The sequence below is a fragment of the Vanellus vanellus genome (genome assembly GCF_965231255.1).
Source record: "Vanellus vanellus genome assembly, chromosome: 2".
NCBI classification, from domain to species: Eukaryota; Metazoa; Chordata; class Aves; order Charadriiformes; family Charadriidae; genus Vanellus; species Vanellus vanellus.
In genome coordinates, this window is record NC_138906.1 from 42,965,612 (window position 1) to 42,993,563 (window position 27,952).

Here is a 27,952-nt window from a genome sequence, read left to right on the forward strand (position 1 = left end):
GCCCCACGCTGGGTCTCCCCGACGGGCGAGTCGCGTGTGTACCCACCCGCGGCGGCGGGGCCGTGGGAGCCCGGGGGTGCCGTCCCCTCCCTCCGGGTGCCCCCTCTTGAGAGGCGGACCCTGCCCGGCTCCTTCTGCGTCCCCTCCGGTGATGTTTTTGGTCCTTTTGCCCTTTACCGTTTCTAATGAAGATGAAGTAAGGCGGCTGCTGCTGTTGCTGCTCTTCGTGGACCCTGCAGAAATATTCAATTTATCTTGGCTTATAGGAAATTAAGACCGCTTTAGAAAGACATCATCACTAGCACTGCCGCCCTTGGGACCCATCTGCACATTGCCAGGATCTCTCTGTCCCTGACTGCTGGATTATTTTTTTGGGGGTGTGGGGGGGTAGTGATTGTTTTTTTCTGTTGTGGGTGGTGGTGTTTTTTTTTTTTTTTTTCCTTTTGAGGAGGGAGAGGAAGTTGCCAGTGGATATATATGACAGAAGCAAGATCTTTTGGACACTTCACTTAGAATTGATAGTTGTGGTTACAGTCTTAATCTGTGTCTCTGCTGAATCATCTCACGTTAAGGGAGAGACTTTTAAGTCTCCTTTCACTCCTTCCTCTGTCCCCTCTGCTAATTTTTTCTCAGCACAACAGCAGGGAGGTTAGCAACCCTTATCTGAATGTAGAATAGCCTGGCAGCCAGGGACCTGGACATGGTGTGTCTTTCCTCTCGCTCCGTGTGACAGTTGCAAACACACTCATGGCTGTCCAGATTCAAGGAGTATCTTGTATTTCTCTGTCTGTGTTCGTGGCACTGAAATGTTTTCCTAACAGTGTCATCCCTTCAATTTATTTTTTTTTTCCCATTCTCTTATTTGCTTATGTGTTTGTTTGTCTTTTGAGGTTGACCACGTTTGAAGTGTCTGACTTCAGGCCCTTTAAAACACACTTTTACTGCGATATTGAGCATCCCTTGAACTATGCAAAATTCCTAAAATTGCAGATATTTTGGGGGGGGGGGGGAGGGCAGGGCATGGAAAGAACTGCCTGGATGTCAGAAAGGGGAACAGAAAGAGAAGGGGAGAGGAAAAAAACCCAAGAAACTAGCCAGACATCAAATGACAGATTTAAGCATTTTCCTGTTGTAAATGCTGGCATTACATGTTACAGTAATTATATGCTCTGGGCTACCGTTAGAGTGTTTGTCTGCTGGATAGTAACCTGAACTGATGAAGTGAATACAGTTGTTTTTGGATAATAGTAATATTTATAGCCAAGATTATTCACAGCAGATGTCCTGTGCATATAGGCTTTATTAAATATGCTTTTAACTTTCTGGCCTGTGGTGTTAAAGCCTATGTAGATTGTGAAGATAATTTTTCTCTTTAAATTAGATGTATTAAGCAAAGATCAGAACTATAAAGTAAATAAAGGCCATCAAAAGTGTTATAAAAAAAGATGAGATGTATTTCAGCTATATGTAGAAGCAAAGCAAACAGATACCTACTATCAAAATAGCATTATAGTTATTAAATGCATATTTTGACTTGTCAGAATATGATACTTGTGTGATTTACCACTAAATCTTTTGTTGCTTTTATCTTAAAATCTGACAACCAGGATGTAAACATCTAAACATTAACCTGTCTAAATATATGGATTATGTTAAATATAATGTTGCAGCTGTACCATAGGAAAAATGGTTCTCTAAGAATGAACAATTTTTTTATTTTAATTTTGGGACGCAGACTATGCATTATTTCAGTTACTTCAATGAGCAGGCTAGCTGTTGTGTTTTTATATAAATTTATATATGAAAATATATTTGTAAAATATTCTTTTCCAAAATAAAATCCAAAATGTAGCTTAAGCTGATTAAGGGAAACCTAGTCCCATATCCATCACTTACTATTACTTTGCTATTTCTCTTAGAATCTAAACATTTTGAATGGATGCTATACTTCTGGATTTCCTTTTCAGTATAGCTTTATAAATTAGACAAAAAGGATCTGATTCCTCCTGGAGTTAGTTGGATTGTGTCAATAGTGCTTGAGAAGATTCGTTCTTCCGCTCTATGGTGTGTACTATTTGATAGAATTAGATCTAGGTAAGGCTTTTGCAGAATAGGACTAAATTTATTTTTTTACATGCAGCTGTAACTAAAACACTTGCGGCCTTTTTAAAAAGCATCCTTTGCAACGTAACCCTGTTGGCATTGATGTGACTTTACTTTTCCTTTGCTGTCTTTTTCCATAAATACGTGAAGGGAAAAGAACTTTGTTTAATCCATTGAATGAGCATGGTTGAATCTGAGCCTGCAATCTCAGTGTTCTCCCTTGAGAGAGTATTAAAATGTATAATAGTCAAGGTGAATAGTTTTGCTCATAATTGTGATGCTGTACGTACATAGGTAAGAGGAAAAGCAAGTCAAAGTTCACAGCAATTTAAAAGTCTATGTATGAAAGAGCAAATTCTTGATTCAGACAGATTCGATCAGAAAACCACCCAGATATATGGGGATTGCGTGGGTGTAAGCAAGTAACGTTTGGGCCTGTGTGCTTTGAAGGTGGTTCTTTTATTAAAGTCTCTAGAGGAGGAGATATAAAGTATGAATATAAACTACAGGCTTGGAGTTAAAGGAAAAACCTGGGTTTGGGTGGATTTTTTTGTAAAATTTTCTAACAGACATTGCCACCACATATGCTAATTCAGTAAGAGTTTTTTCATGGACATCTGCCCTTCATTAGAACAGTTTGAGAAGTCATAACAGCTGTAGCCGTGGGTTTGTAATTCCTCATCTGTTGGCATATTGTTATACTATTTAAAATGAAGGAAGAAATGAAGATGGCTAACTAGTATCAGAAGTGTGCAAATAAAGTGTTAACCTGACTTCTGTAATATACTGAGATTTCTTGTCGCTCGTGTTGTCTGACAGCTTTGTTGCCTCATGTTGCCTGAAGAGAATTTGTCAGGAAAAACCTTCCTTATATCCTCTACCGGTGTGCTTACAGCTCTAGAAGCACACCGTTTTAGTAAATACAAACAGTCCTGTGTTAGTGCCTTTTGGTTCTGTGAATGTTTCCATCAAGCATGCCAAGATGTGGATTTTGTAATGTGGAAACCCACATTATAGACTTGGAATGAGCCCACAAATTTACTTCATATGGGATAACAGAGAGTCTTAAGATAGTAATAGCTCTCAGTTTTTAACAAACTATGCTAGATTTGAACTGGTGGCATAGTGATGATCTAGAGAACTCGTGATATTGCCAAGTGGTTGAAAAATATCATTCATGATGAATGGTATTAAACTTGCAGAATTATGTTTCCTGCTTAACTCCAATAACTTATGCTTTTCATATATATAAGGGTGTATTATTTATTTGGTATGGGGTTTAAAATTACCAACTCCTGAATTATTGCTAAGATGCTTATGGCAAAACTCTCCAGTACTAAGATTACCGGAGTACTGTAACACAAGCATTATGTATTAAGACAAAGACGTAAATCTCGTGAGTTATTTCCTTAAGGCATGTAAGAAATACTATTGGACAGTTTCTTCTGAAAAAGAAGAAAAAAAACCCAACTTTTGTTGTTTATTTTTTGTTTAGTGCATCATCTGCCATGTCTACAGAGGGGCAGAGAGTTGACGATAGTCCAAGCACTAGTGGAGGCAGCTCTGATGGAGATCAGCGTGAAGGTGTTCAGCAGGAACAAGAAAGGGAGCAAGTTCAACCCAAGAAAAAAGAGGGCAAAATATCAAGCAAAACAGCTGCTAAACTGTCAACTAGTGCTAAAAGGTACAGTGTTCTTTCTGGCTGTTTATTTTCCTTTCTCTTTTTTTCAGCTGTCCAGCAGATGTATGGATTGACTCAGTATATTAATTTTCTTATTGTTTTATTATAACACTACTATGTCAGTGCAATAGCCTTTTGAGGCTGGTCACAATAATGAGACCTGTATACTTTTTTCCTTTCTTTGACAGATTGGTTCTTTCACATGGTTTTAATAGTGGCTTGCATGATAAAAGCTGACATTTTTTTATTGCTAGTAAAACTCAGACAGTTTTGTAGCCTTATAAAATATATCTCTGTATGTGTATGTATGACTGATGTTGAAACTTGTCAGTGTAACTTACAGTTAATTAACCATAAACATTTCAGACAGTTCAGTAACTCAGCATGTTAGGACTACCGTAATACCTATTGCTGTAAAGTACTGCCTTTCCTTTTCCCAGATGGTCAGGTCAGAAATGTTTGAGTGAACAACAAATGCACGTTGGTTTCATTATTTTAAACTGTGGTCTGTTTTAATACCCATTTCTTTTCCTTCTCTTTTCTGCTTGAGAGGAAAGGTGGGTTTGTAGAATAGCTATTTAAATTATTCCATGCTATCACGTCAATCTGCAGATAGCGATTGTCTTGCTTGGACCAGACAGAAGGAATTTACAGCTTAGTGTTGCTCTGTTAGTACACGAAGGGGTGTTAGTCTAGGCAACAGAATTTAAATAGGATTATAGTGATTGAAGTTAAAAAACACTTTTAAAATAAACTGACAAGAGACCAATTCTGCAGTCTGCCTTTCTGCAGACTTCGCAGATCCCATTTCTTTGCTAATTCAAGGCCATGTAAAGTACAAGAAAACCCATTGGAGTTGTGCCACTATGGTGCTGTGGTAAAGGAGAAGCATCAAGGACCTATTGCCATAATTTATAACATATGCATATAGTAGTAGTCCATAAATACCAGTATATAAAAGTGTGTGTACATCTCTTCAGGGTCCAAGTCTTTGTCTTGGCTTAATCTGCCCCTTACCATTTACACACTTTTCTGAATTGAAGTTTCTTCTGTATTTCCAATGAGATATTGTCATGCTTTTCTTCTGCCACAGGCGCCTTCCTTACATCTAGCCTTTCTTCTTTTTTTTCTTCCCCGGTGAAAAGCTTTCTGAAGACCCATTCCTACCATGACACTATTAGGAGATTACCGTGTCATATCACTTACAGGATGGCCAGCAAAGCATGCCCATGTTTGCTTTTATGACTAAAAGGGAAAAAAAACCCAACAAAACACTTTCACTTCAAACCATGATGTTATTCATGTAGTTAATCCTCACATCTGTTATGGGTTCTGGCCTTCTTCTCTTTTCGTCTGCTTCCTGCTATTGTTATTTTTTAAATATTAGGAATATTGGACTAGTCATGACTTTTAAGGTCATTAAAAAGCAGTTTTTAACATCTTTAGAAAAGAGTCTATGTGTTCTGAACTTTGTACCATGCCTAATGTAATGATGCCACAATTCTGACAAGGGCCTGTGGACACTATCCAATTAAAAAATTAGTAATGATATGTCAGAAATTGGTCTATTAATCTTAGCTTTGTATCTTCAAAGCTTAGAGCTTTTATCAACATGCATTTCACAGTGATAAAATTACTTAAACCTTTTAAAGTTTAATCATATCTGCTTACGGTTCTACAGAAACTAATTATGCCAGTTGCTGACATCAGTGTGTTTGCTAGTTAGACTCTAAAGCCAGTGTCGTATGTGTACTAATATTGAAGGAAAGCCTTTGATTATGCATTTTAAAAGCTGAGATGATTTATGAGAGTTCTGTAGATATGTGCACAATAAATAATGTTTTTGAAAAAATGTATTTTAGGAGTGCTGGTTGTCATAGCACTTTGTGGAAGGACCACAACGACATAGTTTTTATAGTAACAGTGTTTTTCGATGGTATCATGGTATTTCTTTTTTTTAATTTTTTTTTTTTTAGTGTTCAGTAGTTTGTCACTGGGATTACATTTCTATAAATATTCTTAATCTGGCCAGGTTTTTATATGGCAGGTTTTGTTTCTTTGCTTTTTAATTAAAATTAATTAATTTAAAAAATTTAATTAAAATCAGTAATGCCTCAAGAAAGGATAATCAGAAATTAAAGTAGAGGAAAAAAAGGAGAGGAGTAACATGAAGGCAGGAAAATGGCAGAGTTCTCAATATGTGAAACTGTCTCTATGAAGTATCTTCATAGTAATATTATTATTTTTGTTCATTAGAAATGAAAAGTAGTGCAGGAATAAGGCTGTACTCCTTCAGTGGGAATTTTATTCTTGACCATGTTAAAAAAGTGATCTTTTAAAAATTGAAATAAATTGAAGTAATTCACCTGTCCTGGTGGAAAAAAAGACTGCATGTATGCTTACCAATTTTTTAATTTTCTAGCTTTTGAATTTTGTGGGTTTGTATGGCATTACTCTGAAGTCATAATAATCTTCACTTAAGTGTTTCACTATGCAATTCCCTCTAATAACCCAGTTATAGTTAAAGGAGTCAACTCTGCTAAAGTCAGTAAAAACCCCGAACAACAAGAGTGTACCACAATTGTGGCTTTGGTCAAGATTCCTTAATTCTTGTTTAAAGCAGAGAACACCAGCAAGTTAACATAGCATTGAAGCTAAAGTCACAGACTACAGGCTTGATTCTAACCTGAGTTTGGAAGTCACGTTTTCTCACTTGGAAATCTTTTTCATGCATATGGATTTGTAATCACAGTATTTTTGGATTACGTTATGATACCTACTGTATATCTTGGATTAGAATGAAGATTTGTGCATCTGTATTTGGAATACTTCTGGTTTTTATTTGTATATTTATGCAGTCAATTAGATTTGAAGAATTTTCAGTAGCATTAGGTTTTGTATAAAACAAGACTTAGCAATGTGCTGACTTTTGCTTGTGTAGAAGTAAAGCGCTGCCAGTGTCTTATGTATGAATATACTACTCTCACAGCTTACTGCTTTCCAAAGTGATCTGATTATGGAGGCTATATGAAACCACTTGAATTCACATTTGAGTAAGATTATCTTTTTTTTTTAAGATACGGAGTTTCTTGTGTTACCGTTGCTATAGATGGTATCAAGAAGGCAGAATGCCATCAAACACTGTCCTTCTCTGTTAATACTTCTAGGACTAGCTGCTGTACAGGTGTAATAGCTTACAGCATATGTCATACAGTGTACTGGTCCTTCAATTTTACTCACCCAGAGGGCATCACCTTAAATAGCAACTTTTCTTACCTAACATGTCAAGATTGAGAAACTCACCGCACATCACAATTACAGTTCAGACATGGAATTGAATTGCTGTCCTTGAAAACAGCAGGCATCTTGTTACCTCTTAAGTAGCAAATCTTAGTATGACCTTTGAATTGAGAGAAGTGTAACCATTCTTGGCTGACATAGTAGCTCAACAAATAAATGTATTGTTTTGCTTGGCTCCTGAAGCTGATAGTTGAAAGTCTGTCAACCTTTTTGTCCAGTCCTGGAATTCTTTTATAAATATCTGTGCCTACAATGAACTGTGAACATTAAAACTTTAGTTGTAATTTTTGCTTTTCTTTACTGAAAGAAGTTACAACCTTAAGGAGTAGCAAATAGGTATTGGATTACATTTGTTTGCAATTCAATAAAATAAAAAGTAGCTTCTCCTCCCCCCCCCCTCCTTCTTTTTCTCAGAGTTTATCACAGCACTATTTTCAAGGAATCTGGGAATAATACTCAGCATGTGGAATATGCTTTTTCTTATAAGAAATATCCTTGTCACTTACTGTGCATCTAGTATGGAGGCAAGAATATTTCTTTTTCTCCAGCATGAATCTGACTATCTTTAGATCAGTTTCCTGCTCAGTCACAGTTTATGTGAGACTGAAATACATACCAGTGGTTGCATTTCTTAGTATTCTCAGTGTGGTCTATTGGTTCACCTGGCTTTTATGGATAAAAAGGCATATATTTTAGAAAAGTAGATGTGGTAAAAATAGCTCATGGTCATATAGTGCTTTATTTTGCTTCTTTTCCTATTAATCGTATTGGGAAATTCTCTGACATGTTCAGTCTCTCTTAGCTTTAAAGAACTTTTACTGTTTCATGAAAGAAACAACACACAGTCCCCCTAGGCTTGGAACAGTAGTAAATATCTGTCTTGGAGAATTAATAATATTTGAAATCCACAGTGTACTTTCATGCTTCTGAATTTAGGGGTAGATTAACCTTTGCACTATTACTGGAAGGCAACTATGTTTGTTTTTTTTGGTTAGTAAAACAGAGGGGAAAATATTTTTGTGTGTGTGTATATGAGAGAGGGCTCAAATGACTTCTTTAAGACCAAAGAAAGAGTATCAGATGTGACATTGCAAATTAAATGTCCTATGTGTACAGCATAGGGCTTTGATGACTAGCAAGGGCTTCTCCCCCTGCCGTCAACACACTTCCCAATTTATAGTAAGCCAGTATGCCATTAGTTTAAATATAATCCAGATATATGTAATGGTTTTAACTTAGAGTCCTTTTTCCTCTCTGACATAGCTAAACATAACTAGTGAGGTAGAAGATACAAAGAAAGAGGTGCCAGAAAGGACCCTGCAAAAAATGTTTTGTTGCCAGCTGCCACATACTCTTGCGGTGAACCCTCTGTGGTCAGTGAAGGAAATGAGGCACATCCTCTCCTATGCCAGATTCTGAGGGTAACTCAATGGAGAGATGAAACAAGTGCCAGAGCAGTGGAATAACTCGTGCAGACAAAGGCCAGCTTGCACATTGGAGGTCTCTATCAGTGCAAGGCTCTCTGGGATGTTGTCTGATGATTTAATTGTAACTTTGAATGCTGTGACATGTGAACAAGCTATTGCATGTCAGCTGCTCTACAGAAAGTGTTTATGAATGTGCTCTCAGCATGAATGCAAGGTAAATTAAGGTTGCAACAAAAGGGGTGTAAGGTATGTATTAATTTTAGTTTGGGATGCCACAGAGTAGGAGAATAAACACGGACAACTTGCGGAGGAGCAACTGATGGACAGCATTGTATTAACACGTTAAATCTTGTTTGTATAAAAATAATCGTGAATGAAACATCTCTTTATCTTAGATGCTTGCAAAAGCAATTAGGACTTCTGAATGTAAATTGAAAGTACTATCTGATCAATTTTTATCACTTGAAGCAGAAAGATATTGTGTTCTTGTTTGCTCTGTCACAGGAAAAGCTTGAAGAAGGACTGTTTTAGTACTCTTGGCATTGGAAGGTAGAAATTTTAGGTTGAACTAGAATAGAGGGGAAAAAGGAGAAAGCTCTGTACTCTTTTCCAAATGGAAGGAACACAGGCTAGGATTTAGGAGGAAGAATGTGAGGTTTTTGATCTAGGACTTAAGCTGCCCTTGTCAATCCATTCTTGGTGTGTTTTGGACTCATTGTAATGCAGTGAAATATTAACTGCTTTTCCTAAAATTTGTAAAGCAAAGGAATAATCCCTGACTCTATAGAAGTTCAAAGCCGTCATTCTTCAACTTCCCAAAAGGCGGAAAAAGCAAAATGACCCATAAAACATCAAATTGAAGATTTCACGCTACCTAGGTTTTCCGTGATTTGAATCTGTGATAATGTACACTTCAAAACCACCATATACATTTGTGATATACATAAAAAATATTTTAAGCATCTCCCACACTTGTAAGATATCCCTTTTAAAAGGTGTGAACTGTTACGATTGTTTAAATGGAGTAACTTTTTAAAAGCAACAGGTTTATTGTGCTTACACTTCACTAATCAGATTTTCCCTTTTAAAGAATGTGGTGGATTTTCAGTGTTACTACAATGACTTGCTGCAAATATTGATTAAGCAGCCTGTGCCTATATTTTTACAAGAAAGGAATGATATTTATTGGGGAAATTCTGTGCACTGGGGATGTAAATATTTACAATGAGTAGAAAAAGCAAATAAACATCAAATTTCTCCCCCTCTACAGGAGTAACTAGTGTGTGTGTATGTAGGGTTGGGGTGCACAGAGGTTAGAAGAAAAGCTAAGCACCTGAAAGAGCGTTTTTTTCTTTTCAATTATATTGGCTGCTCTAATAAACGATTATTACCTCTACCTACAAATCTTGCCCACGTATGTCCTAATTACTTCAGAATGTGATTGATAAAGGATTGGAGTTTCTGGTTCAGGCCAGTTCCTCTACTTCTTTTAGTTCATTTATCCATTATAAAATGAATAAAATCATTAAAATCAACTCATAGTGGCGTAAGGGAAATTTTGATAGTGGCTGTGAGACTCCTTAGCATGTAAGATTGTGTTTGGATCTTAACGTCATATGGAAAATTAAACTCCTCATTTTTATGTTATATGTGCCAATATACCTGAATATTTATTTTGATAAACCAATTTCTTTGCCTGTATTTATGTGCAAAATGAGTGGCAGTAATTTTTAACAAGTATGTGTGTACTTCAGGTCAGGCATGAGCTTTTGGGTTGTGGCTTGGGCACATATCTCAAGAATTTGAGTGGTATTATCATGCAGGTTTCCTTTCTTAGTGTAGGGAATAACAGGAATAGCTCTCTGCTCCTGTACATGAATTCCTGTGAAGGAGAAAGGAAGAAGAAAATACTGAGGGTACATTTAATTGCTTTTCTTTTCCTTCCTCCTTCTAAAAGTTCATGGTTTTGCACTGAAGTAGCCTATAAAAAAGCCTTGGGAGTAGTTTATAGGGAAGGTGACCATTGCAGTCCTGCTTATGGCATCATACTCTGGTGTGTCTTTGGGAACTGTAAACTCCTACAAGTTCCTTTGGGAACTCTGTAAACTCCTACTCTGCATGTTTAAATTTCTTCAGAGGGGGATATACTGGTTCTCCTGTAGACACTGGTATAATGGAAAAGAGCCCATATTGCCAGATGTGGCATAGATCAGGAATTCAAGTACTTGGCCTGGGAATATCCAGAAATCCTTAACAACAAAATTGCTCTGCCTGGAGGAAGACCTCCAGCAGGATGCCTGTCACGAGTGCAGTACTGCCGGGGTCTGTACTGGACCTGCCCAGCTTCACATCTTTATCAGTGACCTGAAGGATATGGCAGAGCGCACTCTCAAGTTCGCAGATGGCACAAGTTGGGGAGGAGCAGTTCGTACACACAGGGGCAGAGCTACTGCTCTGAGAGACCTCGGCAGGCTGCGAGAGAGGGTTGACAGGGAACTTGTGAAATTCAACAAGGAGAAACATAACATCACGCATGTGGGAAGGACTAACCCCTCGTAACAATGCAGGCTGGGGAGCAGCTCTGCTGAGAAGGACATGGGGGCCCTGGCAGACAGCAAGCTCAACGTGAGGCAGCAACGAAGGCTAACTGCCTCCTGGGCTGTATTAACAGGAGCATAGTCAGTAGGTAAAGTGATTTATCTCCCTTTACTCAGCTCTCATTAGACTGCTTCTGGAATAACACGTACCTGGTTTTGGGCCCCCCAGTATAAAGAAGACATGCGTTGGAGCAGGTCCAGCGGCAGGTCCCCATCCTGGCCAGGGAGCTGGAGTGCTTCCCTTTGAGGATAGGCTTTGGGGGGACCTGACAGCAGCCCCCCAGTATTTAGGAGGAGGCTATGGAGAAGACAGGGGTAGGCTTCTTTCAGGAAGGTGAGAGACAACTATCCTCTGAAACCCAGAAGGCCATCCGTATCCTGGGCTGCATCAGAAGAAGTGTGGCCAGCAGGTCAAAGGAGGTGATTCTGCCCCTCTACTCCACTCTCGTGAGACCCCACCTGGACTACTGCATCCAGCTCTGGAGTCCCCAACATAAGAAGGACATGGACCTGCTGGAGCATGTCCAGAGGAGGGCCACGAGGATGATCCGAGGACTGGAGCACCTCTCCTATGAGGAGAGGCTGAGAGAGTTGGGGCTGTTCAGCCTGGAGAAGAGAAGGCTCCTGGGAGATCTTATTGCGGCCTTCCAGTACTTAAAGGGGGCCTACAGGAGAGCTGGGGAAGGACTGTTTACTAGGGCATGCAGTGATAGGACAAGGGGGAATGGCTTTAAACTGGAAGAGGGCAGGTTCAGATTGAACATTAGGAAGAAGTTTTTCACTTTGAGGGTGGTGAGGCACTGGAACAGGTTGCCCAGAGAGGTTGTTGAGGCCCCGTCCCTGGAGGTGTTCAAGGCCAGGCTGGACGTGGCCTTGGGCAACCTGGTCTAGTGGGAGGTGTTCCTGCCTACGGCAGGCGGGTTGGAATTTGATGATCTTCAAGGTCCTTTCCAACCTAAACCATTCTATGATTCTATGAAGTTGGGTTTTTTGCCCTGTGAGTGCAGGATACATTAAGAAGTTAAACATTCTGGCTGTCGCATTTAACCCCAGCCGGCAACTAAACACCACGCAGCCGCTCGCTCACTCCTCCCAGTTGCAATGGGGGAGAGAATCAGAAGAGTAAAAACAATGCAAAACTCATGGGCTGAGTTAAAGGCACTTCAACGGGCAAAGCAAAAGCCGTGCATGCAAGCAAAGCAAAACAAGGAATTCATTCACTGCTTCCCATCGGCAGGCAGGGGTTCAGCCGTCTGCAGGAAAGCAGGGCTCCATCACATATCATGGGTAACTTGGGAAGGTGAACACTGTAACTCCGAACGTTCCACCTTCCTCCTTCTTCCCTTAGCTTTATGTACTGAGCATGACATCATATGGCATGGAATATCCCTTTGGTCAGTTGGGGTCAGCTGTCCCGGCTGCGTCTTCTCCCAGCTTTTTGTGCACCCCCAGCCTACTTGCTGGTGGGGCGGTGTGAGGATCAGAAAAGTCCTTGACTCTGTGCAAGCACAACTCAGCAATAACTAAAACATCCCTGTATTATCAACACTGTTTCCAGCAGAAATCCAAAAAATGGCCCCATACTAGCTACTATGAAGAAAATTAACTAGCCCAGCCAAAACCAGCACAGAGGCATACAGGCAAGGGGAAAATAGAGAATGAGAGCATATGAGACATTTAATTCTTGTGTGAGCAAGGGCGCTGAGAAACCTGACCTATTGAAAAAGAGGGATTTTCTAGGTGGCTGCTCATGGCATAACTTGTCCCAGATTGGAGGTTTGTTTTTCAGAAAATATTTGATTTTTAGTTCAATGTTTTCTTGAGCAGTTTCATGGAACCTTATAGCATCAGCTTCCCATGAGAAATTATAAGAATTATACTTTATTATTCTTGATTGCTGTGGAAATGTTCATAAAGTTGAAAGAAACATATTGCAAAAAAGTCCTGATAATATTTTTTTTTTTCTCTTAAGAATTCAGAAAGAACTTGCAGAAATTACATTAGACCCTCCGCCAAACTGTAGGTAAGTTCACCTGGGTTTTATTAATTTGGAATATGGAAATGGAATATATGGAACTATGGAAGTTGCATAGGGGACTGGAGTAAATTTTAGCTATTCCTTTTTGCTGATTACTGAGTAATTTTGGAATAAAAGCCAATAGAACAGTGTTTGCCTACATACAAGGAATTGATATGACATACTTCCTGGTAACAAAATTAATGGTAAAAAGTGATGAACTCTACAATGCATTAATAGATACATGTTAAAAATCAGATCACCCTTCATTTGAGGTATTGAATCAGTAGCATTTTGTTTGATTCTGTAAAATGTAATCTTGGTGGCAGTTGCTGGTATGTTTGATTCCTGTTTCTTACAAATTGTTAACACGCTGTGAATATAATGGAGAAGGAAAAATGTTATAGGCACAACCTGTTATTAATCTTCTGACTGTGTTTCTGGTGATCAATTACAATATTCAGTGGAAACTTCCTGAAATAGAGTATATCATTGCGGAGCCTTTCTAATAATGACTTTGTGCCTGTGTTTTGGCTTCTTTTGTTGGTTTTGGTTTTTTTTTTTTGGTCAGGTATGTTTACTTTTGGTGTGTTTAAAATTGGCTTTGAAATGAGTAATGAGGTAGGCCTCGAAACCCTTGCTGCCTGGTGGCTGGGGCGGTGTACAGTTGTTTTTAGATGACTGTCTCCAGCTTCTTATCTGTCAGCTTGACATATGGTCAGTGTTGGAGCTGGGCCAGGGCTGCGCAGCGCTGCTTAAAGGACCCCCTGCCACCGCACCTCTTGCGCTCAGAGGTTGGGCTCGGTGCAGAGGAACAGCTTCCATCCAGTCCTGCCAACCCATTTCAACTGATGTGGTTAGGAGGATTCATTCTATTAGTGCAGTAAAAAGAAAGATTGATAGAAATGGCTGATTGCATGCAGCTTTTATAATGAATCCCAGTACGTTTCGGTATCGAATTAACTAAGCAACTGGTAGTAAAAATGACAGTCAGCTTTATTGTTTTGGTCTCTTGACAAAAGTATGTGTGAGAAAATATTCTAACAAGATTTGATGTGGTTGTGCTGGATCTCAAGATATAAGTCAAGTGGCTATGTACTAAAGCGCTGTGTGGTGAAGTAGCCTTGCAATAATAGCGTTCAAAGAGTATTTCAGTCAATTAGGATGAACGGTTCTTTGCTAGATAAAACATTTTAATAGCTAAGCTGTTCTGTCATACTTACGACTGTGTGTGAGTCTTCAATCACATCAAAGCTGTTTCAAATGGCAGATCTTTACTTAGGTGTTGATGACTGGTGCCTATTAGTGGATTGATTTGCTGAGATGAATATAAAACTTCAGTCTGTTGTAGAAGAATGCATAAGTCTTTGAACTGAGTCTAAAAGGCTTATAGTTTTTACAGCAGTGTCATTTGTTCTCGTTTTCTGAATCTTTCCCTTTGTAACAAAGCAGTTGTTTCAGTATACAAGATACTGTTATTTGATTTTCTTTTGCTAGCAAGTGTAAAGTGAGCATTGGCTGTGGAAAGCTCATTGGTGACTTACAATTAAAAAAATAAGAAGTGAGCTGGAGATTTCCTGGGTTTTTAAAAAAATTATTTACACTAATGGTAAAATAGCAGTAATGTGCACTGCATGATGATGTTTTCCAAAATCAAAAAATTACATCCAACTTTGTGTGTCTGCTGCTTTAACACAGTTCTTAAGATGCAGAATTGTTTCATGTTGTGATCTTGATAGATAACCATTAGTAGCTTTACTATTAGCAAATATGTTTTTATAGTCAATATGGAATCACTTCATTTAGTTTTATGCTCTGTTGACACAGTCTAAACAGTGTTTTCATTTGAACTTCATCTATTTTCTGTTATAGTTAAACATTACAAAATAAATACATCAGCCAGACATGATTCTTCAGCATAATGAAGAAAGCCAAGCTATAGTACAGTGTATCTTACCTTAAAGTATTCATATGTCCTTTATTGTTTTTAGTGAAATTTACATCATTGTTATAACAGGTGCTAGATTTTCTCTAAACAAACTTCTTTCATAAAGATAAGTTCCTTACAGATGTAGGCTACTTTAAATGGTTGTGATTCCGGTTTACCTTCACTGTGTGTCCTCTTTTATATATAAAATAAATCACGATTGGGCAACGGGAATGTGATAAATCTCAAAACTAAATGTCACAGAAGACGTGAAGGAAAGCTGTCTTATTCAAGAATAGTCTCTGAGCAGTTGCTCAGGAACTTTTGATAGGCAGGATATTGAGCTGAACTGGAACTTGGGTGGAATATTGCAAGATGCATTGCGTTAACTTTCCATTAACTACAGCAGACCAAAGCTTCAGATTCGTCTCATTCAGGGGAAAAAACCCTAAATGGAACAGTATCTGTAGTACAGTAGCATCCCTCAATGTAGGATCCCCAGCTAGGGTATACAGTCAGTACAAGCTCCAAGGGAGTTGCAGCTTCCACTTCTGCAGCAGCTGCAATCTTAACGCTTCTCCCGCCTTGTCCCCAGGAAGAGAATAGGCTGTATAATCTTCTTGTTTGTCTGTAAGACAAAAAAAGTCTTGCTCGCACATGTGCCTTGTAATTGGCAGATTATCACTGCTGCGACTTGCAGCATCTTTCCAAAACTGTGGTAAGCTGTGGATTTCAGAGTTCCTAAAAAATCTGTCACGTTTGGCTTTACAAGAAGGTTTAATGTTATAAGAAATCAGAGTTGCCTGCCTCCCTTAGGTATTGTTGTATTTCATATTCTGTAGTTTGGGTTCTGGGCAATGGAAAGTCCTCTTGACTCCCCAAACTTTGGATCATTCCTTAGGACTGAGAATGTACAAAGTTCTAAGTGTCAAAAAGTTAAGCTGGGGGATGTGTGGGAGTTGAGCAGTGTAATCATTGCTATTTTTGGAGGAAGGCGTGTCATAAAAAAGCCTGTTATACTTCACATTTAACAGAAAGAACTGGATGGTTTCTAGTACATGCTGTGTATGTCGTGTCGTGTCCCCCGTCCCCCCCTCTCCTCCCCTATCCCCCCCTTACTTTTGTATAGAGCTGAATTTACAAAGACAGTCCTGAATGCTAAGCAGGTACATTTGTGTTTTAAATCTGCAGCATTGTGAAATTCTAGTTTGTCAGGAGACAGGATACCCAAATTGTAGACGTTTGCCACTCTTCTTTTTTCCTCCTCATTGAAATACCAAAGCTTGATTGCTAGAAATGTTGCACATATTATACCTCTGAGTAGTGCAGAATATGCCTTTTCTCATGGGTGATAAAAACCTCATCTTTAAGTATCATTTTCGTATATTGTCTTGCTGGAAGAGGGGAATAGTTGGGAATTCTTGTAGCTAAAATAATGCCTTTTCAAACTTTCCCATATTTTGGACTGCATCTTGTCCGAGACAATAGATTTCGTAGAATACAACTTCTATTGTCAGCATTGTCTACTATTTCCCTTCTCACTGGCAAGAGAACAACATCTCTGTGGCAACTTATACCAATTGCTTACATGGGAAAATACTATTTGGAAAGTATTTAATGTATTTTTAGCTTCTTTCAGTGTGAACTTAGCAGCTGGAAACAAGGAGAGCCAACACAAAGGGAATAGCAGCTCTCTGCAGACACCACTTGGAGCAACTGCTCAAAATTTTCCTATTAAGTAACTGTTGTTCCCTATCTTCCTCTTCGTGTTTTCTTTTGATGTTCTCTAGCATATTTGTCACCATTTTTCTCTTTTCTATGTATTTACTGCAATTCCTTTTATGTGTATACATTTTACTTCTTTTTCAGTTTAGCAATATGGGTGGTGCTTGAGGCTTAGAAATAAAAAGGGCTGTGCAGCTTGGTGGGCAAATTGACAGGTTCCCATCCCAAAACAACAATTTAAAAACCCTGCGTGTAGTCTTATCTCTGCTATTAGTTGGGAATCATTACATTAATTCCTTGCTTCCTATACTTTCTGTGAAATCAAGAAACAACCAATATATCTAATCACACTGAAAAGACTTAAAACACAATTTTTGGGGGGGTGATGTAGAGAAGAGCCAAGTGGAATGGCAAATTACTCAGCTTGGCTTAGGGAGGGAGCTCATTGTGCTTCGTGGACGGCTCTTGCGCTGTTAGTGACTGTATGGAGGCTGACATTCCTGTTCAATGTTGTTCTGGCTCAGTTTTTGCTGAAATGGTGGGTCCATGATCTTTACAACTCTAAGGGCTTATGTGAATTCTGTCAATTTAACTCATTGTTCTTGGGGCCACTTGTTATAAACTCTTGCCTAGCGCTACTTCAAAGCTAAGGAGGTGGCACAAGTGTCAAACGCAGAAAACCAACGTTAGCGCGATTTCATGGGAAGACTGGGCGGGAGAAGATTGCCAACCTTGCTCTATGATGCAGAGAGATAGAGGTGTAGGGACCTAGAGCAGCAGGTACAGCAAGTGTCTGTCACGCTGCCCTGGGCTACTCGAGTCTCCTTCCTTCCCTCTCCCTCGAGGAACTTGTTAAGGAAGTCTTCCCCTCTTACCTGTGTGTGCGCACCCCCACCCCTCCCCCCCCCCCAGCCTGCGGGACACTCAGATAGCTTTCCAATGTGAGCAAAGAGATACAGTTTTTTAGATCATATGCTCACAACATCAGTTTGACTCGGGGGGGTGTGTGTGTGTGTGTGTGTCTGAATAATCTCGGTTATATGTTTCCTTAAAATATTTGAATAAATGTGAAAATATTTTGAGAAAGCAGAGTAATGCCTTCTCCCAGTGCAAAATGCAAAAACGATTCCTCTTGGGTGCTGGAAGGATTCTGTTTTTAACGCAATTTGCTTAACCTAAATTTGCTTCTCTTCTGGTTAGTCTCCTTTAGTTTGCATGGAGAGTTAACTTAATGATTTTAGTAGCATTAAGTGCTAGCTCGGTAACACTGCATTCGCTTAGGTAGTGTCCAGTTCCTATTTCACTACCTGTTGATGCCAGTTAAGTTCTTTTTACTCTTGTGCAGAATGCACAGACTACTTCAGTGAGGTGCTTCCTCGCTCTGTAACCAAAGAAGAAACTTTAAGGCAGCATAGGCACAGAACAGCGTGTCTTTATTTGCTGGTTCCTTCATAAAACTCTAGAAGTGCCAAGGGTGACCGGCATCATACTCACGGTTGTTGTATCACTTAAAAGGAGTATGGGAGTCTAGTGACTGCTCTGGCTAACAAAAGACTTAATCCTATTTCTTCTGATAGGGATTTCACCAAAGGAGGAGGAGGACCTAGGCACAAAATTCAAGTGGAAAAAAATCCCCAAGATCTAGCAGCTTATATTTTTATTTTAAAAGGAACTGTGATCAGTGATTTTGATTGTTTGAGTTAGGGATGCATCAGTCTGTTGCCATAGGCACATGACTGCGATGCGTGTGATGCTAATGTGCGAGCGAGATGAAAACCCGCATACGAATGCTTTCTTTGAACGTTTTTCCTCACAAACATTTCCAGCCTCCTTGGCACGAATCTGGGCTCTCTTCCCGTTACATTACATTACCCATGGAGTTTACCTTCTGCCTGTATAGGCTTACTTTGATCTGCTGCTAGTTTTCTATAACCTTCTAGAGAAAATGTGACACAGAAAATTGTGTATGACTTTGCACGAGTAGGCCTCTTAAGAACTTACAGCAAATACCAAAACTTAATCAAAAAGATACGCATAGAAGCAGTTGATATTAAAGTGCAGAATCCTGTTGTTTTTAAATCTGTGATGTATCCACATTCATTTGAGGATAAGAATGAAAGTAAAATGTATTTGAGTGCTCATTGCAACTGCTTTATTTTTTATTTTTTATTCCCTTTCTGCTTCAAAAGCAGCAAGAAACATGTCCCAAAAACATGCAAGTTAACGATCGCATTGGGATTATATTTTATAATCGCAACTATACTATATTTTATCACTTGAGTTAGCTTGCCTGTTTTTCATAACTGGTGGGTTTTTAAAATTTATTACCTTGGCACCTTGAAGTACCTTGGATGAAAAGTGTCAGGTTACTTTTTCATATGTAATCTTTTAATTCCTTTAGCTATTTTCTTTTAAGGCAGTGCAGGACAGTGTCACTTGTGCTTTAAGGTCTGAAGCATGTGACTGTGCTAAACCATTTTTTAAAAATATCTGTTTATTTTCAGTGTAAAAGTGACTCTAGACCTTTCACTGTCATGTTGTTCACAAAGCATCTGTTTTTAAAAAAAACACACAGATGTTTCTTTTCATGGGTCTTCCATGTGTCAAGATGCACTGTACTTGGAAGGTTATCTAAAATATAGCTCATGTTTCTTTAGTGATCTGCTATCTTTGAAAATGTGTGTTTGATATGAAAAATTATTACTCAACACTAAGCTTTTGTTTCGTTTTGTTTTGTTTTCATTGAATAAATGGAATTCTGAATATCTACTTGATTCCATTTCTGCTTGCCGTCGTGGGGTGATATTAGGATTGATTAGATGCAGCACTCAAAAGCTTCAGGATGTATTGCGGGCGTTGGTGACTAGAAACCTTAGCAACTTTCATGAAGATGGGAGCGGAGGGGGGGGAAAGGCAGTAAAGGGATCCTGCTACTGGCGGCTTGCCAGGACCGGCAAGTTCACTCACTGATGATGAAGTAAGGAACTGGCTGACAACACCCATTAATACCTCCTAGTGTAACAATACCTCCACATGACTTCTGCCAGTTCTCCCCGTTTTCGAATGATGACAACTTCTCTCTCAGGAGGAGAAGAAAAGAGAAAATAGTATTAGAGAAGAATGAGAGTTCTTCAACGAGCACTGTGTATGTGCAGATTTGGAAGGTCAAGAGATGCTGGAGAGCATCCCATGCAGAGCTGAAGCAGGGGAAGGTGTGGAGATTGGGGTGTAAGGAGGGGTCGTGACGATCCCGCATTCCTTGAAGCAGTAAAGGGCAGAAAAGTGCTCAAAAAGGAGCCTGTGATGGACATTGAAGGGATCCTTGATATTTGCAGTGTGCTTAGTGTACAAGGTGAGTAAAGCTCTAGTTTAAATTGCAAATGTGGGGAAGGTGGAGTGGAGGATTGTAACAAGGGTAAAAAGAAACTCTTTGATGCTTTTAGTGTGGGGAATTCTGAAGAGAGACATTTTCTTCCAGTGGTTTCACATCAAGTTGCAGCTGGTCTTTGTAAGGCAGTCTCCTAGGAAGTACAAGGGCAGTCCCCAATGCTTTCAGCTCCAGAATTTTTCGGACTACCTTCCATAGACATTTCTTTTGCCCTCTACTACATAGCTAAACAAAATTTGGGTTTTTTATTTTTTTTTTTTTTCCCCTAGGAGCCTGAATTTGATTTATAACATAAAATTAAAATTATATACGCATGTTTTATAATCTCCTCAATACAGCCCTCATAAAACACCAAAAAACCTCCTCCTTTCACTAAACGCTAAAATAAAAGATAAAAGTGTGTTAAATAAACAGTCATTGCTTGCCAGCAAGGGAAGCAAAACCACTTAGACTGAGACTTCACATCATTGTTAGGAGACTTTGCAAAGAAATATCTAAATATGTAGCTTTTAAATTTAGTTAGCTATTTCTGTGGAGTTTTTTTCCTTTTTTTTTCTAAATGTTGACGAATGTGTAAAAACTACGTAAGGATCAATTTCTTTACAGAAATTCGATGGAGCAGAGTTATTTGAAAGTGTGACTGTAGTAGGTACTATTGCACTGAACAAGCAGTCACTGCCATTTCATGATAATCATGTAAGAAACATGCTTTTATTAGCAACTCATTACCCTTTAGTAAATTACTCATTATTGAATAAATGGGGGAAATGGAAGGTACTTTGTCTGTTGGTTGGGACTGACAGCATTACTGATAATGAAGTATTTGTTTCCTTAAATAAATGGCACAATCTCAGAAGTGCATAACGCTGTTGTCTTCAGTACATCCACATTTGATCAAAATTTGAACTCTGATCTTCCATGTAATACTTAAAAATAATTTCCTTTTTAAGAAAACTTTAAAAAAGCATCTGACACTCATGTTATTTCCTGAATGCCATTGTCTACCTCTTATTCCTTCCAAAGAAAAGTGTTTTCCTCTCTCCTTAGAAATCTATTTAAAAAAAAAAAAATCAATCTTTCTCAGTTCCAATACCACAATTCTACAGCTTTTTAACAGCTGTTAACTTAAGCACTTTATTATTTTGGGTTTTTTTTTGATTTGGCTTTTTTTGTTGTTGCTGGTTTTGATTTGTTGTTACATAGGCGTGACAGTCTAAGGCAACGCTGTAATTTATCTTTTATTCTTGGTATACATGGAATGTGTACGGATTTACAATTAATAGTCTGAATTTAATGAAATTATTTTCTAAAATCTTCTGGCAGAAAAGCTGCAGTTTAAGACTAAAAGCTCGTGAACTAGTAACAGAGCATGCTTTACAGTGTTTCTGAAACAAACTATGAAATTGATCTGGGTGCTGTTTTCTTGGTGTGCAATAAAACTTATTTATGCCGTAGTTACACATTTGCAGCTTTGTTACAAGCTTTTTGGGGTATCTAATTGGCTGCAGCTTTGAATCATATCATAACACATGCCAAATGTTGCTAATTACAATTAAGATATCTACTTGAAATAATCTTTGTTTTCATTTTCTCTGACAATTTATTTTTTCACTTATTTACATGCCTTTAATTTTTCATTTTAACAGTTCTCGCAGCACTTTAATTTATTTTTGTTTCAAAGCTGTGGAATTGGATTAAACAGGGTTTTTTAAACACTTCCATGTTGCTTGGAAAGAAGCCAGTTACTGTGTATCGGCTTAATAGAAACCATGCTTAGCAGTGCCTCACATATGGCAGCTCGTGTTTGTGTGGTAAGGCATTATGTATTTTAAATATTACCTTTTATACGATAGTCAAATTTATGCCAGAATCTGAAGTTTCCTCTGATTAATGTTAACAAAAATAGCAGGGAGCCAACTGTTTCTGTTTTTTAGGGAGAAATATGTAATTAAATACATAAATTACTGTCTGCTCTGCACAAAAGCCATATTTATGTGGCCTTTATTAACTTGAGATGCATACTGTGCCTAGAGAAGGCTGTAGGTGAGTGATAATATGCTTTCTTGACACTTTAGCCTTTTAATGTTGTAAATATCGTAGAGGCCGAGATGGTGACTCTAGCTAAGGCTGAAATATAAGGGTTTGCACTTCATTTAGGAGATTGAGTTATATTTGAAGAATAAGCGGTACACAGTTACAGCAATTACTCTTTGAGTAACACTTGACACAGCTGACAACTTAAAGCTTAAATTTCTCAGGGTTTTTCTTCTGGTTTGGATGTTGTTTGTTGGTGGGGGTTTTTATTTTATTTTATTTAAAAGTTAGTGTAACCTTTATGAAATTTGGAGCTTATATAGCCATTATGAAATTTGGAGCTTTTAAAGGCATTTGTTCTGGACTGTCTGTAGACACTCTTTTTGTATAAATTCAGCAGAGACTCTTCATAATGAAATTTCTTTATCAGAAAACAGTATTTTCAGTAGAGGAATAGTGAATAATTCCATTCTTTCAAAATGATTGCCTCATTTTTAGTACAGGTTGTTTTTTGGGGGGAGAAGAGCCTTTTATTTCTTCAAGATTAGCTGATGTTCATTTTAACTTTTGTTTGGGAGGTATTGACAGCAATGACCACTGAAAATATACATCATAAATCTAATAGAGGTTATTATCCTTCTTATTATAACTTCAAAATTGCCAAAGTAAATTCTTTTCTTTCGATGATACCAGTGCAGTATCTTTTGCATCAATCATAAATATATGGGTAATGCATATAAACCTGTAGTAACAAATTTGATTTATTTTACATTTTAAGATGCTCTAATTCTAAAATGAAAAATAAGTCTTTTATTACATTAATTTATGATTAGTCTGTTCACACATAAGAAGGCAGTGTTCAGGACTAATAGATTTTTTTTTTTTTTGAGATAAATACAATATGCTTAGCATTACTATATGGTGTCAAGTGTAAAGTCATTTTACCATAGGTGTTATCCAGAGAATTTAAAAATGCTGTACACTCTCACTGTTTGATATCTTAGGTAGCCTAAATAGGATAAATATATCTATTACCTTGAAAATTAGGCAAGTTATAACCCTTCAAAAGAAGATGGATGGAATGTAACGCATTTAATTTTCAGAGGAGTTTATGATTGAAAAATTAGATGTCTGCCTAGCCTGCAATTTCAGATTTCTTGATATAAGTAATTGATTGCTAAGCTTATAGCTGTGGCATTCCGACTAGGGTTGCAGACTGGGGGGGGGTCGGGGACACATGTTTCAAATTTGGTGCTTGCAGCCAGGGTGGGTTCACAGCAAAACTAGTTTCAGAACCGCTATGGTCAATGCACTGCTACTTTTTGCAGTAACATAAAGTAGCCGTGGATGGGATTCGTTAAGTGTTCTGGGTTGAACTGTTGGCTGGAGTTAACTGGGCTTGAACATTGCACGGGAATTTTGACTGAGTTTCTAACGTGAAAATGGACTGTTCCCATTATTTCAGATTTTGTTGGGTAGCTTGAAAAGAATGGCATTCTTGACTGGATTTATTATGGAAGCGTCTGCGATTTGATTACTGGGCAGGCGTTAGCCTTGTTCCACGTTATACCGGAGTAAGTTTATTTTTCTGCACCAGGCGTCATAGCAAACACTCTGGCTTGCTCATTCAGAATACTTTGTGGGAGTGCACGTTTTTGGCACTGCACCTCTCCCATCCTGGAGGACTGATTTTGCTGGCTGGGTCAGAAACACAACCATGGCTTCTTGTATCTCCTGCATACAGTTTGCCACGTTGCCTGCCGAAAACAATCCTCTGGCGTCATTTTGTGCCTCGGGTACACAGAGCAGGTTCTTCATTTTGCCTCTCCCTTTTCTGAGGTACTTGCATAAGATCTGCTATAGTCTGGCTCAGAGAAAGTAACCAGCTCTAGTGAGGGGGAAAAAAACCTAACACCCAACACCCCCCCTGTAATTAGCTGTTTGTCTTATTTGTGTTCTGTTACAGATAAAACAAGACCTGTCAGTCTATAAAAATATTTCTAAAAGAGGGCTTCCTTCACTGCCATGTCTTACTCACAGCGATGTCCTGTCTGTAGCAGCAAGAACAGTAAAACACTTTGACACACAGTGCGTACATTACAAAAATGAAGTGTCATATCAAAAATAGCTGTAAACATTTTCACAGTCACTTGTCATTGCACGTTTGAAGGTGGGAAATTTTTAGAGATGACGACTCAATTTTCTTCCTTGCCTCCATGTCAGGGCTGCCTAGAAGGGAAGATGTGTCTACTTAATATGGCATTTGAATGGGCTGTTGTGGGCACAACTACTAGAATCCTGTTTGAGTACGTTCCTCAACAGTCTATCAACACAGTGATTAGGCATCAATGCAAGAGGGTTATTTTGAATTTTGATGCAACATTAACTCAATTACAGTTTTGGGGGTTTTGTTGTTTTTTTTTTTGTTTTGTTTTTTTAATTTGTAAACCATCGTCTTCAGAGAATAAGAACAGGTGATCACAAGTATCATTGGGAAACTGTCTAGCTGATAAGCATCACATAATCAACTCGAAAATCTCACTTGAGTCTAAATTACTGTAGTGTAAATCAGATTTAAATTCATGATTCAAGTATAATGACCTCCTGCATTACAAACATCCCTGAGAGATATTTAATTAATAATATATGTTAACTGTGAGTGTTTTGGCATATATGTGTGGCATACATTTTTAGGTAGCCACAAATACAGCCTCAAAAGCCCACAATGTGATGGCTGTAGGATGACACATTTTTAAGATGTTCTGCAACAACCTGCTTTGCTCCTTACTGAATACAAATAGCTGAGGGATGACAGCCATCTTGGTTTCAGTAGAATCTTTATGATTTATATGATAATGATAATTTTATTCTGCTGCCAGTACAGAGCACTTTGCAGACTGATATCAAGGTTAATTGTCACTTTGAGAAGAAGTGAAGCACAGTCTGCCAACCTGATGCTCGGCTCAGCTAAGAGATAATTGTTATTCAAGTAGTATTTAAATGAGCCCAAATGCTGATAAATACACAACCAAAATATTTTATTTTTTTTCTCTCATGTTCATTCACTGTGCTAGAGGATGAGGTCATCTCTGTGTATAAATATCACGCTGTATAAATGGACGCTGTAGTAAAAACATTCTGAGTATTTACAGAACTACAAGGAATCGGTTTTCCCCAGTGTGGGCTGCGGGGAAATACTTTAAACTTGAGTTCCTCTTGTCAACACATCTTAATTCTTTTATGTCTGTGATTGCTTTTAGCAGTTGTACTGTTACCTTACATATGACTCTTTATGCACTGTGACCCGACCTTACTGATGCACCTGAGAGGTTTACAATTTGTGCTATGCTTTGCAAGTTCTTAGGGTTACTCCATTCTCCAGGTATCTCACATTGATTCTAAACATAACTTTGATTTTTTTCCCTCTAGATTTGGGGAATTGTCAGCAGCCCAGTGGCCAGAGAATTAATGCAGAAACATGCAAATATTACTATAAATTAGTAGGTTGGAGGTTTTTTATATCCTTGGTAGCCACGCAGCTTTTTAAGAGAGCTGTTCAGCTGTATGCAACAGTGCAGTCCTATAGCACAGAGAGCCATGAGGCTGTCCCAAAATCTGGGATTGGCTTTGTTTATTTACACAACGGCTTTCAATTTAGAGTCTTCAAAATTAAGATTTTACTATGTAGTTTTTCCTCTGTTTTAAATATTTTAATTGAGTAGAATGCATGTGCTTGGTTCTACCTGCTGCCCTCCTGGAAGACTTTTTTTTCTTGTGTTGTTTAAAAATTATTAGCTGCAGGGGTCTTTTAGCCTTGAGAACTGTTAATTTATTTTGGTGCAGCAGTAGCTGTTCCTATACTTGCACTGCTCTTCTTTTCCATGCTGCCATACCAACTTTTTCCTTATTCACATGAAAACTTCTGGATTTATGTTCAGTGATTTGTTTCTTGTTAATATTTCAGTGAAGTGGGTTCTCTTTGTTTGTTTGTTTTTTATTTAGAATGTTAATCTGATGCAATTTTGGGACTAAATTAATGACTGATATAACTACTAGTCACATTATATTGTAAATACGTCAAAAATGAGCACAAAGCACAATAAAATTATAGAATAGTTACATTTCAGACTTCAAGAAGTAAAGATAAAATAAACTTACCTTAGTTTTTTTATGTGAAGGGAATGGTTTTTGCCATGACCATCATAAATTCCTGGCTAAGGTGTTTGCGTATGACTTTTGTAGGAGGCCAGTTCATTACTTACTGGTAAGAGACCACTTTCTTGTTAATTCTGTTGTTTAATATGCATTATAATCCTGTGGCTAAGAAACATAAATTCTTAAATGGATTGTTCTCAGTCCTAAACACTTCCATACGTTTTTGTAACATTTTTAGATTTTGTATGGCTTAGTGGCTTTCCACATGACTAATGAAGATTTTAACAAACAAAATGGAAAAGGGCCAACTTGTAATTGTTAGTGCAGTAGCATAATCAGCCATACACGGTTTGTTTGTTATAGCGCAGCAACAGAACAATGTTTCAAAGAGAAAACATGCAGAGATGATTAGTAAGTACCACAGTGATGTGAGACTGTCCAACTACAGAAGCAGTCTAGCTGGGTTATTCATATGAATACTTCAGTATATGCTTACATTTTTCTTGTCATAAGGGGCACCGATAATGTCTAATTTTAGCAGCCATTTATACTGAGTTACTAAGAAAAAAAAGTGGGTTTTGTTGTTTTTTTTTTCTTTTCTTGGATAAATGGATGTGTTATAGAAGTGTAGCAAATGCTACATGTTGTACAAACTACTAAACCGATTACAGCTTATTTTATGCAAATATGAAGAGGTGAAAAATATCTGGTAGGAAGACGGTTACTTTTAAACAATAAAAAGTTTATCAGGTGTTTGTCAAAGATACAGATAAGTAACTTCAGGATTTATACCGTAGCAATTAAAAAGGCTACAAAATGAGCATCCTTGCTGACTGTGTATTGATTGAAATGAAGAAATGGACTTGGAAATAGCAATGCAGTGTGCTAAGTAATGACGAGAAGACTCAATTGCATAATAGTTGTTGTTCCTGCTTTCCAATCTATATTGCTGGATTTGTTGCAAGCAAGCTTTAAAATAAAAAAAAAAACCTGCAAAACACAGCCAGGAAGAAAAAAAGAAAGCAAACCCCCAGGCTGTTACTGAGTTTACACAAGAATCTGCACATATTTGATTCTTAAAACTGTGCTGTCGCTCGGTCAGTTGAATAAATATAAAACTTCTCATATTTCACTTTCAGAATTTTCATTGTGCCTAACTATTTCTGATACCATTCTGTGTCTTTTTGTGGCAAGTTTGAAGATAGCATTCCACCATGAATTCTTCCTGGCGTCATCTCAGTCATAGAAAGTGGTCATTCTCTTGGGAATTCAGTATCAAATACAGAATGCTTGTATAGTGAATAGAAGAAGGTAAATTTGCTGCTTATCTGTGGAGAGACAACATATTAGTGTCTATTTTTCAAGAGTAAATGCCATTCAGTCGTAATATTTCCATTGAGTTTACAGATTAATTTTGCTCACCATTTCACTCACCCTTTAGCAAAACGATTGGCTTGCAAGCCTTACGCTGTGTTCTTCCTGTTTCTGCTATGTGTTCTTTCATCCCCTTGATACAATGACTTGAATCATCAGCTTTATCTAAATATGCAGGCTACAAAAGCTGATGAATTGGTTGAATTAGTTTTAAACTGATTTTA

General features: G+C 38.1%; 1 protein-coding gene across 1 annotated transcript in view; it reads left to right on the forward strand.

Moving 5' to 3' along the window:
* The window catches only part of LOC309668840 (ubiquitin-conjugating enzyme E2 E2), a 216,916-nt gene that overhangs the window by 1,401 nt on the left and 187,563 nt on the right, over positions 1-27,952 (forward strand). Inside the window, exons 2-3 of the mRNA XM_082479364.1 lie at positions 3,599-3,787; positions 13,081-13,131. Coding sequence (XP_082335490.1) covers positions 3,612-3,787; positions 13,081-13,131 — 227 coding nt within the window. The 5' untranslated portion in view covers positions 3,599-3,611. The remainder of the gene's footprint in view (positions 1-3,598; positions 3,788-13,080; positions 13,132-27,952) is intronic.